The sequence below is a fragment of the Homalodisca vitripennis genome, chromosome 2, assembly GCF_021130785.1.
Source record: "Homalodisca vitripennis isolate AUS2020 chromosome 2, UT_GWSS_2.1, whole genome shotgun sequence".
In the NCBI taxonomy this organism is placed as follows: Eukaryota; Metazoa; Arthropoda; class Insecta; order Hemiptera; family Cicadellidae; genus Homalodisca; species Homalodisca vitripennis.
Window position 1 is genome coordinate 188,366,308 of NC_060208.1, and position 14,288 is coordinate 188,380,595.

Sequence of the window (14,288 nt, forward strand, 5' to 3'; positions counted from 1 at the left end):
CCTTTAGTTCATGATAGCCTTATGGGTGAAGTGATATATTATTTGTCACATAGGAAACATCTGTTCATCTTTGCTCTAAGTTTGTTATATCAGAACTGGATGATGTACCAAAAACACACACACACACACACACACACACACACACACACACACACACACACACACACCTCTGTACTGATGAGTGATGAAGATAGGGCCGGGATGAACTGAATTTTCCAGTTAGATAAATTGTATATTACTTACCATTTAGGCTATCAATACCTGAAAGTCCGGATAGAATCAGAGGTATACAGGGTGTACATAAAGTCCTGCACAGGTATAATATTTTCTGAACGATAGCAGATAAATCAACAAGATTTGGTACATCAACACTACACCTGAAATTCTTCTTGAGGATAACTAACATCATAATTCACTTCTGTACAACTGACAAGCATAATGTAGTATTTAGCTGCAGTATTCGTTTGGTTGCAGTTTTGCTTTACTGGGGTTATGGCTACTAATAAAATGAAACCAAGTAAAACCTTTGAACAGCCGCCATTTTGTACTGGATCAATCTTTTTGAGTGGGTTTGCGGCATTAAACTCTGCTAGATAAGTCCTTTAAAATGATGTGCATATTGTACTATGCTCCTATTTAAGATTTCCTTCTGACTCCTTGCGGGACGTCCCCATGATATTACAGAAAACTGATAGTTCCTTCAAAAAGTAGATTTTTAGGTGTAGTGTTGATGTACCAAATGTTGTTGATTTATCTGTTATCGTTCAGAAAATATTATACCTGTGCAGGACTTTATGTACACCCTGTATACCTATATTTTACTATACTTGAGAATAAATAATTGGCATTTGATTTTTAATTTTCTTAAATAATCAGAATACTAACATTTCAGTTTATTTCCTTCCAAGAAATGATTTGTACTCCAAAGTGAAACCAAGTACAAAATAAAAAGTGCCATAGTCACCCTTGCCCCTATGTATGTGTTGTGAGTGTTATTGAAGCATGTGCCTGCCTGTCTGTCTTCTGACTCTCGCCCTCTCTCTCACTGCTCTGTTGTTGTTCCAGTCAGATCATCAGCGAGGACAAGGAAGATGGACACCACCACCCGCACCATGACGCTTTCAAGTGAGTTGTCTCATTACGTATAACTGTTAGCGTTATGTAGGATTAGAGCCACCCATGAGCTGTTGCAATAGCACCGCTGTATCGCTTCCCCTCAGTCAGCTATTGAAATGATATCTGTACTAATTCTACAATCCCATAGAAACTATGCAATGTTTGCATAGTGTGTAGAGACTGATGTCTCCAGTCCTGTAGGCTGCCACCAGCCACCTCTAGCCCTCTACTGTGAAGTAGACCGTTATCACTGTTGTGAGGAAAACTTCTTTGATCATATTTATTAATAACACTAATATTATAACAGTTGTCGATATGTGAACTGTGCTAGAATGCTGACAATTTTACTCGTATTTGTAACATATAATGTGTATTTTATGATTCATAAAAATTACAAATGGCATTGTTTATTACAGTGGTGTGTTATTAAATATTATTTAATAACAGTTCACAGGAACTACTACTTTGTAATAATTGCAGTTTTGTTTCACCATAAATATTACATTTACATCCTAGAACACTACCGTGTTTTGATATGCCTTTGTTACTACCGATACGTAAATTTTACGTAGCATGTTTATTTTTGTGTTTTAGGTTATGTAAAGGTTTATTTTCATGGCTGTGTATTGTGTTTGTGTATATTCTTGCCTATGTGCTTACTTAAGGTGATGATGCGTGTGTTTAAGCGTGTGTGCGTGTGTGTAATGCGTGCATGTGTGATATATGATGTTTTCCTAACCTTATCTTCATATCTACAATGCCATAGAAACTCATCCTTTCCAAAAAGCCTACAAATTGTCTACTAACACCAAGACGTTTATTTTACCAAAAAAACAACCTAAAATAGTTTTAGTTACTTATTTTACTATACACATTTATACGTAACATATACATATTTTTTTATCAAGCAATACTACCGCTACGTAAAATTGACGCACGGCCTGAATAAAAATCAAAATTGAGATAAGAAAAAGAACTACACACACCCTTACACTTTGGAGGACGAACGACCATTGATCAGTAGAAGCACTGCCCAAAGCTTAAACCGGAAGGTTTTGGGGGAGAGAGTTGGTGTGACTATAAACATGACGATATACGTAAAACTTACGCACGGTAGTGTTCTAGGGTTAAATTCTTATTTAAAGTTTAAATGGATAAGAAGTAACAATCCATTTTCAGTAAACAGTAATGCATCATTGAAGTAAGTTATTTTTCAGTATTCACTATTTTATATTAATTTCAAATATATCTAAATTTTTTTAATATCATGTGAATGATGGCAGCAATGTACTATTCACACACAATGGTACAATGCCATCTCACATAGCTTCAGAAAAATTAGTGGTAGCTATGACTTTAACATGCAATTGATAGCACATCCATACAGGGATTTTGTGACAGAAACTTTATGAGAGGTAATAACAGTTTTGTGAATTGATTTATAGATAGCGACACCATGCTGTCCTTTGTTTCCTTGAGTTGTAATTCCTTTTGAATCTTCTGGCAATGATCTTATTTGGTGAATTACTTTTAAGTATTTAGTACTTTTAATACCGTGAGAGTTAAATCCATATAACATGTCTGATACTTTTTCTATAATCTATTATTAGTTCCTGTTTCTGTTGTTTACCACAACCTAAATGTTTCAGGTGGTGACAGATTTTAATGTTTGATAACTTATCTTCTCTTAGACTGTCACATTATCAAAGTTGAATAATCAAGACAATATTCATTTACGTTTTTGATGTGGAGGGTGTAGTCCATTCAGAATTTGTCCCTAGGATGCTGACCGTTAATCATCTTTTTATTTGGAATTTCTAAGATTGTATAACAGTAATCTTCAAAACCTACCTGATTGATAGTAGACAAAAGACTGGTTTTTCCACTACGACAACACACCCGCACACAAGGTGTTGGCCAGTTTTGACAAATGATATAGGGAAACCCCAAGGAAGATGTTTGAGCCATTCTTGAAGAATATTATACGAACATTATTTTGAAGAGGACATGGTTGTTTTGTAAATAAAATTGTCCATTTGTTTTGAAACAAAACGACTAATACTTGCAGTCAAATTAATCCCCAATTGTCAGCTGTTTATAACAGCAATACATTTACATGTATTTAGTGTAATACATTTTTGCTGTTTATAACTAGAAATTTGAAGAAAATTTGGTGGAAATTTAAATTTTTACTCCTAATACTAAAACCAGATGTATATAGTACCAACAAATTTATACTAATATGCTGCATGTGAATAGAGTTGCTGGTGTAGTATCTCACTTATTAACACCAAAGTTAAGTAAGGGGCTATGAAACAAGCTTATCTAACATTAAGGTTTGAAGGTTGTAAAAATCTTTTATGGGTGTACTAAAGTGGTATCATATTCACTTTTCCATCATAAACCAGTACTGTTTGTACTTTTTTTTAAATCAGTGTTCTAAAATTGTTGTAATATTTTAATTCTTATTCTGTTTGGGACACTCAAAAGACATTGAATAAAAAAGCACTCATAGTATGGTGTTTCTTAAAAAGCAATTATTATGATCTATCACTGTAGTTCATACAAAATGTTTCATATGTTAAGTAATGTTTAGCTGAGTAATTTTTAGGTGTGTACTTGTTAGGAGGCTCAACATTTGTTTTACGCTAATAATGAGTAAATAACTAGTAAATTTTTTGTAACATCCAGCTGATGCTTTTTGGAACTTAGTAACCTTGATAGTATTGATGTTACTTGCCAAACATTGTATCTGTTCCATTGCATCCATCAGACTACACACCATATATCATGCACAATGTTATATTATGTCATCGCTTAGCAACAAAATTGCAAAAAATATGATTCATCATAAAACTACTTTAATTTTTTGACTTATTATTAACTAGATCTAATTAGACTACTATAAAGAAATTGAACAATTTTTATCTTTACATGTAATAGCATTCTGTTTTCATTATAGATATAACTGTGTAGTTTATAAATTTTAAAAATTTATATTAATATTTTCTCTTCAAATCAAAATTTCTTTGTTACATGAACAGTAATATAGCCATGCATACAGGGTATGTTTAATAAGTATCGGGACTGGTCTCAACATTAAAAATTTATTCCAGGTATCATTACAATTAATTAATAATTTTCAAAGTAAATTCCTCCTGCATCGCTACACTTAACCCTCCGAGTGGCGGTACTTTTTTCTCCGGGTGGCGGGACATTTTTACTGGTTTTGTATGTTCGCAAAAGAAAATTTATATAAAATACTGTGAATTCTATAGGTATGACATATCATATATCAATTTAAACTACATAACACACAGAATAGAATGGTAATAATATGAAACACTTAACCTTGGATTGGTGTAAAAAACCAATGGGTTGAATTAAAAAAATAAAAATTCAAATTTTTTTGTTTTATGTTAGGCTGAGTAAATGTTCCTAAATTTAATGTTTTAACACAAATCCAAAATAGCCATTTTGTTTAAAATTTAATTCTGAACAAAAATATATATATTTTATATGTATTATTCATAAAAACAATACACTAGTTGCTGATCGAAACTTTTATGTACGCGTTTTTTACTGCATTTTAGTCAGTATCAGAGCCAACCTTATTCTTCCTGGTTTGAGAGGCCTCCAGTAATGCTCCAAGTAAGGGGAAACACTCCCTATGAATCCCAAAATTACAAGCTGAGCACCAGAAGTGACTTTTACCCCCTTTTTTGGTGTATCCACACACTGCACAAAGTCTGGTACATGAGTAATCCCGTGAGGAAGATCTTCACTTGGTCCAGGAGGTAGTACAGTTGGTGGATGAACCGTTTGTAAGGGTTCCACTAGTGCCAGCATATCTAAATAGTATATCAAAATAAAGTTTGGAATCTGGTCTTTCTTACTATACCTAATATATAGCGTTTAAGTCGCAGCATAACATCGGAAATAGCGGATCAAAAGAGGCTTGCGTTAATAGACGCAATTTGAAAAAAAAAAGAATCAGTGTGGTTTTGATTTTTCATTTAGACATCCGAGCTTTTATTGGATGCAGGGACGCCTACGTGTGACATTCTGAACTTCGACAATTTGTTTCTAGGTCATACTGGAACACCAACGATTCATCGCTGGTAATAACTTTGTGGATAAAATCTTCGTCTTCCTGGACACAGCCCAAAATTTCTAATGGAATTTCTGCCCATGACAGTTTTTGTTCCTCACTCAAGACTTTTAGCATCAGCTTCACGCATACTTTCCTTATCGTAAGACCCTCTGTTACAGTGGTGTGAACGATTTCAACTGAAAGGCCGGTCTCCTCACTAATAAGCGCGATGGCTGTCAGAGTCCAAAACTGTTTTCACTTTGTCCACGTGAGCATCAGTTCGAGCGGTCGCTGAGGGTCCGCAGGATGGTCGTCTTCAATGAGCTCCCTGTTTTCCTTGAACATTTTGTGCCGCTCAAAAATTCCTGTGCGGCTTAAAGCATCATCTCAATAAGCCTGTTTAATGAGTTCAAGGATCTTGTACGTGGACTTCTAGAGTTTGTAGCAAAACTTCACAGCATAGTGATGCTTGATACAGTATAACCCCTCATATCCGGCCTCGGTTTTACCGCACCTCGGTTTATCCGGCCACTTCCCGGAAGCCAATATCGAAATTTATTTACCACGGCTTGCAGACACGCAGTTGCACGCACTAGTCTCCCACGACTCTTGCGTTATTTTGGTGTATCTATTTCTTTACATTTTCCTGTGTTGTCCTCAGTTGAGCTAATAGGTTTAACCTGTAAACAGTTAGTTGATTATTTCCAGTGCGGTTAGTACAGTACAGTACAATTGTTTTGTTTCGTCAAGTGCTGTGTACTGTAGGTTGGTTTATCCGGCCGAATCGTTATCCGGCCAGGGGCTCGGTCCCGTGGTGGCCGGATATGAGGGGTTCTACTGTAGTCACAAAACAAGCATAAAACATCACACATTACAAGAATCCACTTCCTGTATCAATGCATACCCACAGGTGACTGAATTAAAGTGTGGTTGAGTGGTGGGTAACCCCTCTATCGAGGCCGACCGGTCAGACCCCCCGCCACCGCTCAGTTACGGATACAGCGAACCAGTCTCGATACTTATTGCACAGACCCTGTATAATACAATATTAAAAAAGCAGCTAGGTGTTTGCTGTGTTCAAGAACTTTTCCAGACTAGGATTACTTAGCCTGTCGTCAAACTGTTTATGTCACTGTCTGCTGTTGTGCCATGTATACGTAGGCCTTCAAACTTTTAAATGTCTTTGTGAAACGAGTTTATTTGTTGTATGTAACTTTGTGATGTTAACTTCAAGAACAAAGCCATATGGTGGATCCTTGTTTATCCTTTAGTCCGATGATGAAATGATTTCAAAAACACATAACTTTTTACAATACCTCACAGTTGGTTTTGGATTTGATGGAGGTAAGATACCTCATTAACTGTCAATTTAATTCATAAGGAGCATTACCAATGAATTAAAATTTTCATCAGATGTTTAGTTTAGCCTGTAGAAGTGATAAGTGAATGTTTCTCCTGGAAACACATTAGGGGCATCAGCTTACTGATACAGTATTTATTCCAGAAAATTATTTGTTTGTAATAAAAACAACTTAATAAAACTAATAAGTCAATTTAGTTACTCCTCATCTGTATTAACCATGCTGTATTGGTTCATGCTGGTATTATTATGAACAACATTAACTTATTTGTATTCTATGGTAAACTATTCTATTATTATTGAGCAACGATGACAATTATAATGATCAATAAATTATTTATATACTAAGTATAATCACTATGGTGAAAACTATGGAAAAAATAATAAATAGACACATAAGGGACGTAATATTACTGGAACACCCGCTTAGTCCCACAAAACACGCCTACATAGAAGGAAAATCAACCACCACTGCTCTCCACAGTTTAGTGAGGGAGGTGGAGAATACCGTTGAAAAAAAGGAAGCCCTAGTCAGCGTCTTTATGGACATCGAAGGAGCTTTCGACCGAGTAGCATATCAATCCATGGAGACTGCGATGGAACGTTTTGGAGTTTCCCCAGACGTAGTCAAATGGATAGTAGCCCTCCTAAAAAGCAGACAGGTGAAAGCCAAGTACGGGGACGAATCGGCTGCGATCACGGCCCAAAGAGGCTGCCCCCAGGGGGGAGTCTTGTCTCCTCTCTTGTGGGCGATGGTAGTGGATGATCTCCTAAGAAAAGCAGAGAAGAGGGGAATAAGGCTACTATGTTATGCGGACGACCTAGTGCTTATGATTAAAGGGAAAAACATAGGCAGGCTGGAACGCCTAATACAAACAGAACTGAACTTCATAAGCAACTGGTGTCATGGGGAAGGTCTGCGGATCAACCCATCAAAAACTAATATGATTACCTTTACCAGGAAAAGGAAATTCCAGCTAGCAAAACCGGTCCTGGAGGGAATCAGCATTAACCAAACAAAGGAAGTTAAGTATCTGGGTTTAATCCTGGATGAGAAGCTCACTTGGAACTCCCATATTAGAAACAGGACATCCAAAGCAATAATGGCCCTTGGGGCCTGTAAGAGACTCTTTGGATTTAAATGGGGACTTAAACCCAAAATGATATATTGGATTTACGAAACCATAGTAAAACCAATGGTCACATATGCTGCCTTAGTGTGGTGGCCGAAGGTCGAACAAACAACAGCTGCAAAAAGGCTACAGAGTCTTCAAAGGTTAGCTTGCTTAAGCATCACGGGAACAATGAGCTCCTACCCAACACTAGCAATGGAAGCGGTCCTGGGTTACACTCCTCTTGGCCAGGAGGTGATGAGAACAGCTGCGATGAGCGCAATGAAGCTTCTAGGAACAAAGGTAATAAATGCTACCTCCCTAGAAGGCCACATGAAGATTGGAAAATTTTCCTGAGGCTGAAATGCTAACCAAAGTATCTGATACTATGGTTAAGAAATACTCCTTTGAAAAACCATATACGGTCTCTATCGGAAGTAGGGAGGAATGGATTAAAAGGGAGGCCTACCCTAAAAAAGGAGTCCTGAAGTTTTTCACCAATGGTTCACTCCTAGACTCTAGGGCAGGATATGGAATACATGGACCTGGAGTCGACATGGCTGTGCCCCTAGGAAGACATGCCTCAGTTTTTCAGGCGGAGGTCATGGCAATAGATTCATGTTCCAGAAGACTCACACAGTTGAGGACAAAAGGATTATCATACCTAATACTCTCTGATAGTCAGGCTGCACTGAAGGCACTGGATACCTGTTCAATTGATTCGAAAGCGGTCTGGGAATGCAGGAATGCTCTAGCAGAGCTAGCAACAAATAACAGAGTAACACTCGGTTGGGTGCCAGGTCATGAAGGAATTCATGGGAATGAAAAAGCTGACATCCTCGCCAAAAAGGGAGCAGAATCCACATTGGTGGGGCCTGAGCCAGGTTGTGGGATAGCCTTCTCCAACATTAAAGCTCTGGTCAAAGATTGGGAAAAGAGGACAAGATACAAGAATTGGAGTAGAGCCTCGGGTTTAAGAATATCCAAAATGTTTATCTCTCCTTATGCAAAAGGGTGGATAGCTCTCCTAGACCAGAATAAGGAGGATATAAGACTGATATTAGGAATGTTGACAGGACATGGCCCTCTGAGGAAGCACCTTCTGAAGGTAGGCCTTAGTCGGAGCAGTGAATGTAGACTCTGTGGAGAAGAGGAAGAGTCAGCGGAGCACATTTGGCTGGATTGTCCTGCCATCGTAGAGACTAGGAAAAGATACTTGGGAGCATATCTCCTCAGCCCCAAGGACATTAGAGAACAGGAGCCCTTAAATCTGATTGGTTTTTGCAAAAGCCTCGGTTTTTGAGGGTACAAATTAAAGTAAGGGAGGCGCAAAGGTCCTTTTAGGACTAAGTGCGGGGACATAGTGTCCTCTTCCCTCAGAAAGGAAAAAAAAAGTATAATCACTTCATTTACAATGGAGCTCACAAATATTTCCTCTCCGGCACTATCATCTTCACTATTGCTGATTTCTGACTCAAAGTCACTGAAGTTTGTTGCAGACCTCATAGTTGCGTCATCTATTAGATGTTCCTTCTCAAAATATTCATTCTTCACTTTTTAAAATTTATCACAAACTGTTTTCCACTCTTGTACAATTATAGCTTTTATTTTATTTTCACACAACTAAATTGTATTATTCATTTTATTAGTTAAATTTTTTTTAACTACAATTTCTTAAACTATTTTCAAAATTATCTCGATTGGATTATGATCTAGATGGTATGTCTGTAATCAAAGAACAGAATGGGCAAACTGGTTAAGGAGGCTGTCAAAAACAAAAGTTTTATTTCTATCTTTGTAGAGATTTATTATTTTGTACAGCTCAGGTTTTAGTACTGAAGAGTCCTATTCAACTAGTCTGTTTTCTTTTCTGTATTTGTTTTAATAGTTAATCCTCTTAGGTCTTATGTCACTGTTCAACCAACATTTTTCTGTTGCGTTCAATTTTCTTTCATTTCAATCCTATTTCTTTAATAATTGTTGAAATTCTTCATAAAATATTTTTGAAATAAATCTTAGATAGTTTATTTTTTCACAATTTTAGTAAAGGAAGTAAGAGAATGCCCGGTTTTACAGAGATTGTAAATTGTTCTTTTTATGACACACTTATTAAAGTCCTCAATTTCTGTAAGAATTTTATTTCTTTTTGGTGTAGAATCATTTTAGCACATTGCTTTATCTTATATGTCAAGATCTTTCTTTTCTTTACTATTCAAATTGAAACCCGTAAGCTGTTCTTTCTATAAACTTCTATAATGGTATGGAATTTGGGTCAATAGCTTTATTAAGCATGAACTTGCTCACTTGCCAACTTATTCCACTTGCCTAGCTATGAAGTTTTTCCTTTGAGTTACCTTCGACACAAATGTTTCCATTATACAGAAACCCACACAAACCAGCAAATACTTACAGTAAGCGATTACTTAAAATATAAACTACAATTATTAAGTAGGCTTAATAGTTTCTGTATTTCACAAAACCAACGAAACAACACAGAGCGGTCAGCTAAGCTGTAGCAAATGAATTGACTGACAGACAGACGATAATAGATAATATAGCTCTGTTTTAACATCTGACAGTTGATGATGTGTTCAGGTGTCTTCCTCTGACGACAAGTCACCAATAGCGCACAACTTTGAACTTACGTTTGCAAAACTCCCTTACAGCCCCCCCCTCCACCACACGTCTCGTCTAATGCCACCCTTCCAGCTCGAGTCTATGATTGTAATCATACTGTACTAACTTTTTAGACAGTAGAAACTACTGAGCTATATAACAATATGATTAAATGTTGTCTACTTTTTACTGTACAATTCTCTTTGTATGCCTTAATATTGTTTGGATGATGAAGAAAAAATAATCAAAGTTGTATTTTAAATTAATCTAATGTGTCCATATTTATTCAAAATGCATTTACACAATAGTTATTCGTAATGTGCTATTTTTTTAATTCTTCTTTTATTTTTCAGCTACCCCGACGATGTACCTTTAGTTCCTCTTGAATTCTTAGATGAAAGTAAGTATAGTTAATAAATGATACTGATAATAATCTTTAGTTCATTCTTGATTAAGAAAAACACAACCAATACATAATTATTAACTTTAGCAGTTAAATCACTTTTATAAAGTTTTAGCCCTTCTAGTGTTATGCAATTTTATCAATTCCTGTCCGAAATGTACCAAACCATTTCAACTTAGAGTGTAGGGTTTTAGAAAGATTTCGCTCTATATTTGTTTTTCAATATCCTGATTAACTTCTTACAGTTTTACTGTGTTTAACAAATAAATTAGGCTTAAAATAATTATAAAAATGTATAAATTTAAAAGTTATAAAAATATTGAAAAAGTTTAAAAAAAATTGAAAAACCATATAAAATAGGAAAAAAACCAAACTCCTAACTTTCAGCTAAAATAATGTATGTATAATTTTTCTATATGTTTATTGTAAAAGCCAGATAAATCCTGCACAAATATAATGTGCTATTTATTTTTTCAAAATATTAACTTTAGAGGAAGAAAACAAAAATATACACAACATAAACATAGGTTTTGTTTGTCCTTCATTACTATAGTATCAATTCCCAGGATGACGGATCTCTTTATTAATAAACTAAAGTTAAAAATACACAGCAGTAATAATATGTATGTAATAAGATTTTACAATACAAATACTATTGTACTTGAGTTCCCTCGTGCAGCAACTTCTGGTTCTGACCAGTATCCAGTGTTACTACTGTAATCAGCTGATCTGATTGAGGATTCATACTGTGAATTACAGCTAACACCTCTGGAAACTTATTGTCTGTTTACTATCTCCATACTATCATGTTTTTTATTTTTAGACTTATACTGTTTTTGTGTTCATTAAGTTATGCTTTTGATTTTAAGTTTGTATAGAGCCACCCATCTTCATTATTAAAGTCAATGAAAAGATATATCACCAAAGGTCACTATTTACCAAATTAAGTTATTAATGAAGTAAACTGTTTCAAACCATTAAAACAATCCTTGAGATGTTCACATGAATTGGAATTAATGAAAGTATTTTATTTCCAAGGTTAGCTGAATTGTAAAATTGTCCTTTTGTAAAGTGTTTCATGAAATGAAATATAATACCATATATTAAATTAAATCTAATGTCAAAATTTGCAATGTGTTCGCTTAAAAAAAATGAAATGATCAAAAAGCTAACATTTTTTTTCAATTTTCTCATTTAAAATTACGTTAGAATATTATCTCCCAATTTACATTTTCCTTGATAATTGGAGCCATAATTAATTTGCTGTTTGCCTCATAATCTACCAAAATTGTTGTATTCTTTGTAACTCTGGTTTGTTTTGTTAAAAAATATGTAACATTTGATTTACTAATATATTAGAAATTTGTTAATCATTGTAAAGCCAATAAAAATAGACATTTCAATAGCACTTTATTGTATCAGAATTATTGTTTATTTTTTTCGTCTTGAGTAGAGACACACAGCTCTATCTATGTCCCACCTCCATACAATTTAAACCCTTTAAATAGCAAATAAATAATATGGGGCTCAGATAACACTAGGGAACTCCGTATAGCATTGTCAATTGATGTGAACAAAAACCTCTGTTGTAATTTCCCATAAACTTTTTATTCATCTTCCTGCTACTGTATTCCAACAAACTGCTTAAATAAAATAGCCAGAGTTAAACAATAGGTTACATAAGTGTGAAAGCTTGTTTAATAGCATCTATTAAGTAATCCTTTAAAATATGAAAGACATTTTTACAAGAAGATGGTGAATGGATTTAGATGTTTAATTGGTAGTTTCATGTCTTATGCTTGAATATTGTAATGTGAATAGTAAAATTGATGCTATTTTGAAGGTCCTATAACTGCCAATGACCTAGACACAGATCCCTTCCTTGGACTGCAAGACGAAGAGCCAGATTCATGGACGCCTACCGTTGGAAAAGAAGTAAGTCGTTGTGTCAAATTTTCATTTTTAATCCGATGTTATCATCTACAAGTCACTTCTTAACTAGTATGTCTATACTATTCATAAGTTTAAAATTTGTATTATTTATCATGATACAAATTTTAAAATAATGTTTTAAATTTTGACTAATTTTATTTATTGTAAAATTTGTATTTCTCAATTTCATAAAATAAAGTATATTGTACTATTTTTTTATAACTAAGATAACTGCTATTTAAGTTTAAAATGCTAAATTTGAGTTTTTTTAATGTAGGTACTTAACAGTTGGCCCTGTGTACTTATTGTGTTATTAGAGTTTAGCAGGCGATATAAAAGTACCAAAATATTTATTCACTGTCGTGGGTTAGTAAATTTTAGATTGCTAATAGATTGATAGGTAAAGCATAAGATAATATGTGTCATGATTGTCATCATATATAAAAATAAATTTATTCAAGTAATAAATAAAAAATCCTGTCATTTCCTAGTGTTTCTCAGTTTATAAACCACTTTTCAGAATAACTTAGGTCAATAAATACAAATATATAAAATTTAAAATCAGACTAAATCAGAAAATAATGGTTCCAATTATAATTTTAAATAATTAATTGTTAGAGTTGTTTAAGGTGATCAGGGCAACCATTAAATAATTTAGAACTGAAGTAGGAAAAGCTCCTCTTCCCTAACTCTTAACTCAACTGTCATAAAGTGGGTCCTGTATTGAGTAACTTTCCCCAGTACGAGAGCCTCCCAATCAGATACTGTGACTCCCCTTGTGGATCATGTTACAGTTCTGCATCCTGCATACATTTTGCATAAGCAAAAGGCTAGCAAATTTCCGAAAAAAGTATGATTTTGTTTTCACTGGCCTCCTTTTTTACACCCTATTTCAGTAACCTTATTTCACCACAACTTGTTTCAAGATCACAAAAGAACAGAAATGGCGTTCAAGTGAATACAATTAATAACAAAATCTTTTTTTCTTTATAAATCAATTTTGGTTTTGTGTCCATGATTGGTGTTGAGTGCGTTACCAGTTGAAGAACTCATTCACACTGTAGAAGGGATTTTCAAGAAGCCACTTGGTGAGATATAGCTGGAGTGTTCTAGGGTTCTCGCTCTTGACATCTTGAGCCAAAATGTTGTAAAATTTTGCTCCTGCATTTGAAGGCTTTTTTTTAAAGTTCCCTATAATGCGCAGTAAGGCTAAAGTTCTGAGTATTTCTAGTATTGTACCCATGCAGGTTTTGATGTCGAGTCTGCTGACTGGAGGTTGCCAGGATAACGACTTAGTATAGAAACTACCCTGTCATCAACTTCAGCTCTTTGAAATGTCCTCTGCAACTGTCTCTCCATCCCAGCCGGGACAACAACCTCACTGCTTCTAAAGAATGAACCCATGATCTAAGTGTTTTTAGAAGAGACACCCCATACCTCATGTTGCACTCACTAAGGGCATGGTAAGAAACTAAAACTGCTTGAGGCGTGCTAACTGCTTGAGGCGTGCTAACTGCTTGCATTCTTCTGAGGGCAAATAGGGCACTGCTGAGTTTCTTGCAGAGTGTATCCACATAATCCTGTCAGTTTAGCGAGTCATCAATAATTATCCTGAGACGTCTTGTCGATCTTACCACCTGAAAGTTAGGCAAATCT

General features: G+C 35.0%; 1 protein-coding gene across 1 annotated transcript in view; it reads left to right on the top strand.

The window, feature by feature from the left end:
* LOC124355176 (rho guanine nucleotide exchange factor 2) overlaps nucleotides 1-14,288 on the top strand; it is a 195,317-nt gene that overhangs the window by 127,681 nt on the left and 53,348 nt on the right. Inside the window, 3 exon segments of the mRNA XM_046806178.1 lie at nucleotides 1,066-1,125; nucleotides 10,651-10,697; nucleotides 12,544-12,635. Coding sequence (XP_046662134.1) covers nucleotides 1,066-1,125; nucleotides 10,651-10,697; nucleotides 12,544-12,635 — 199 coding nt within the window.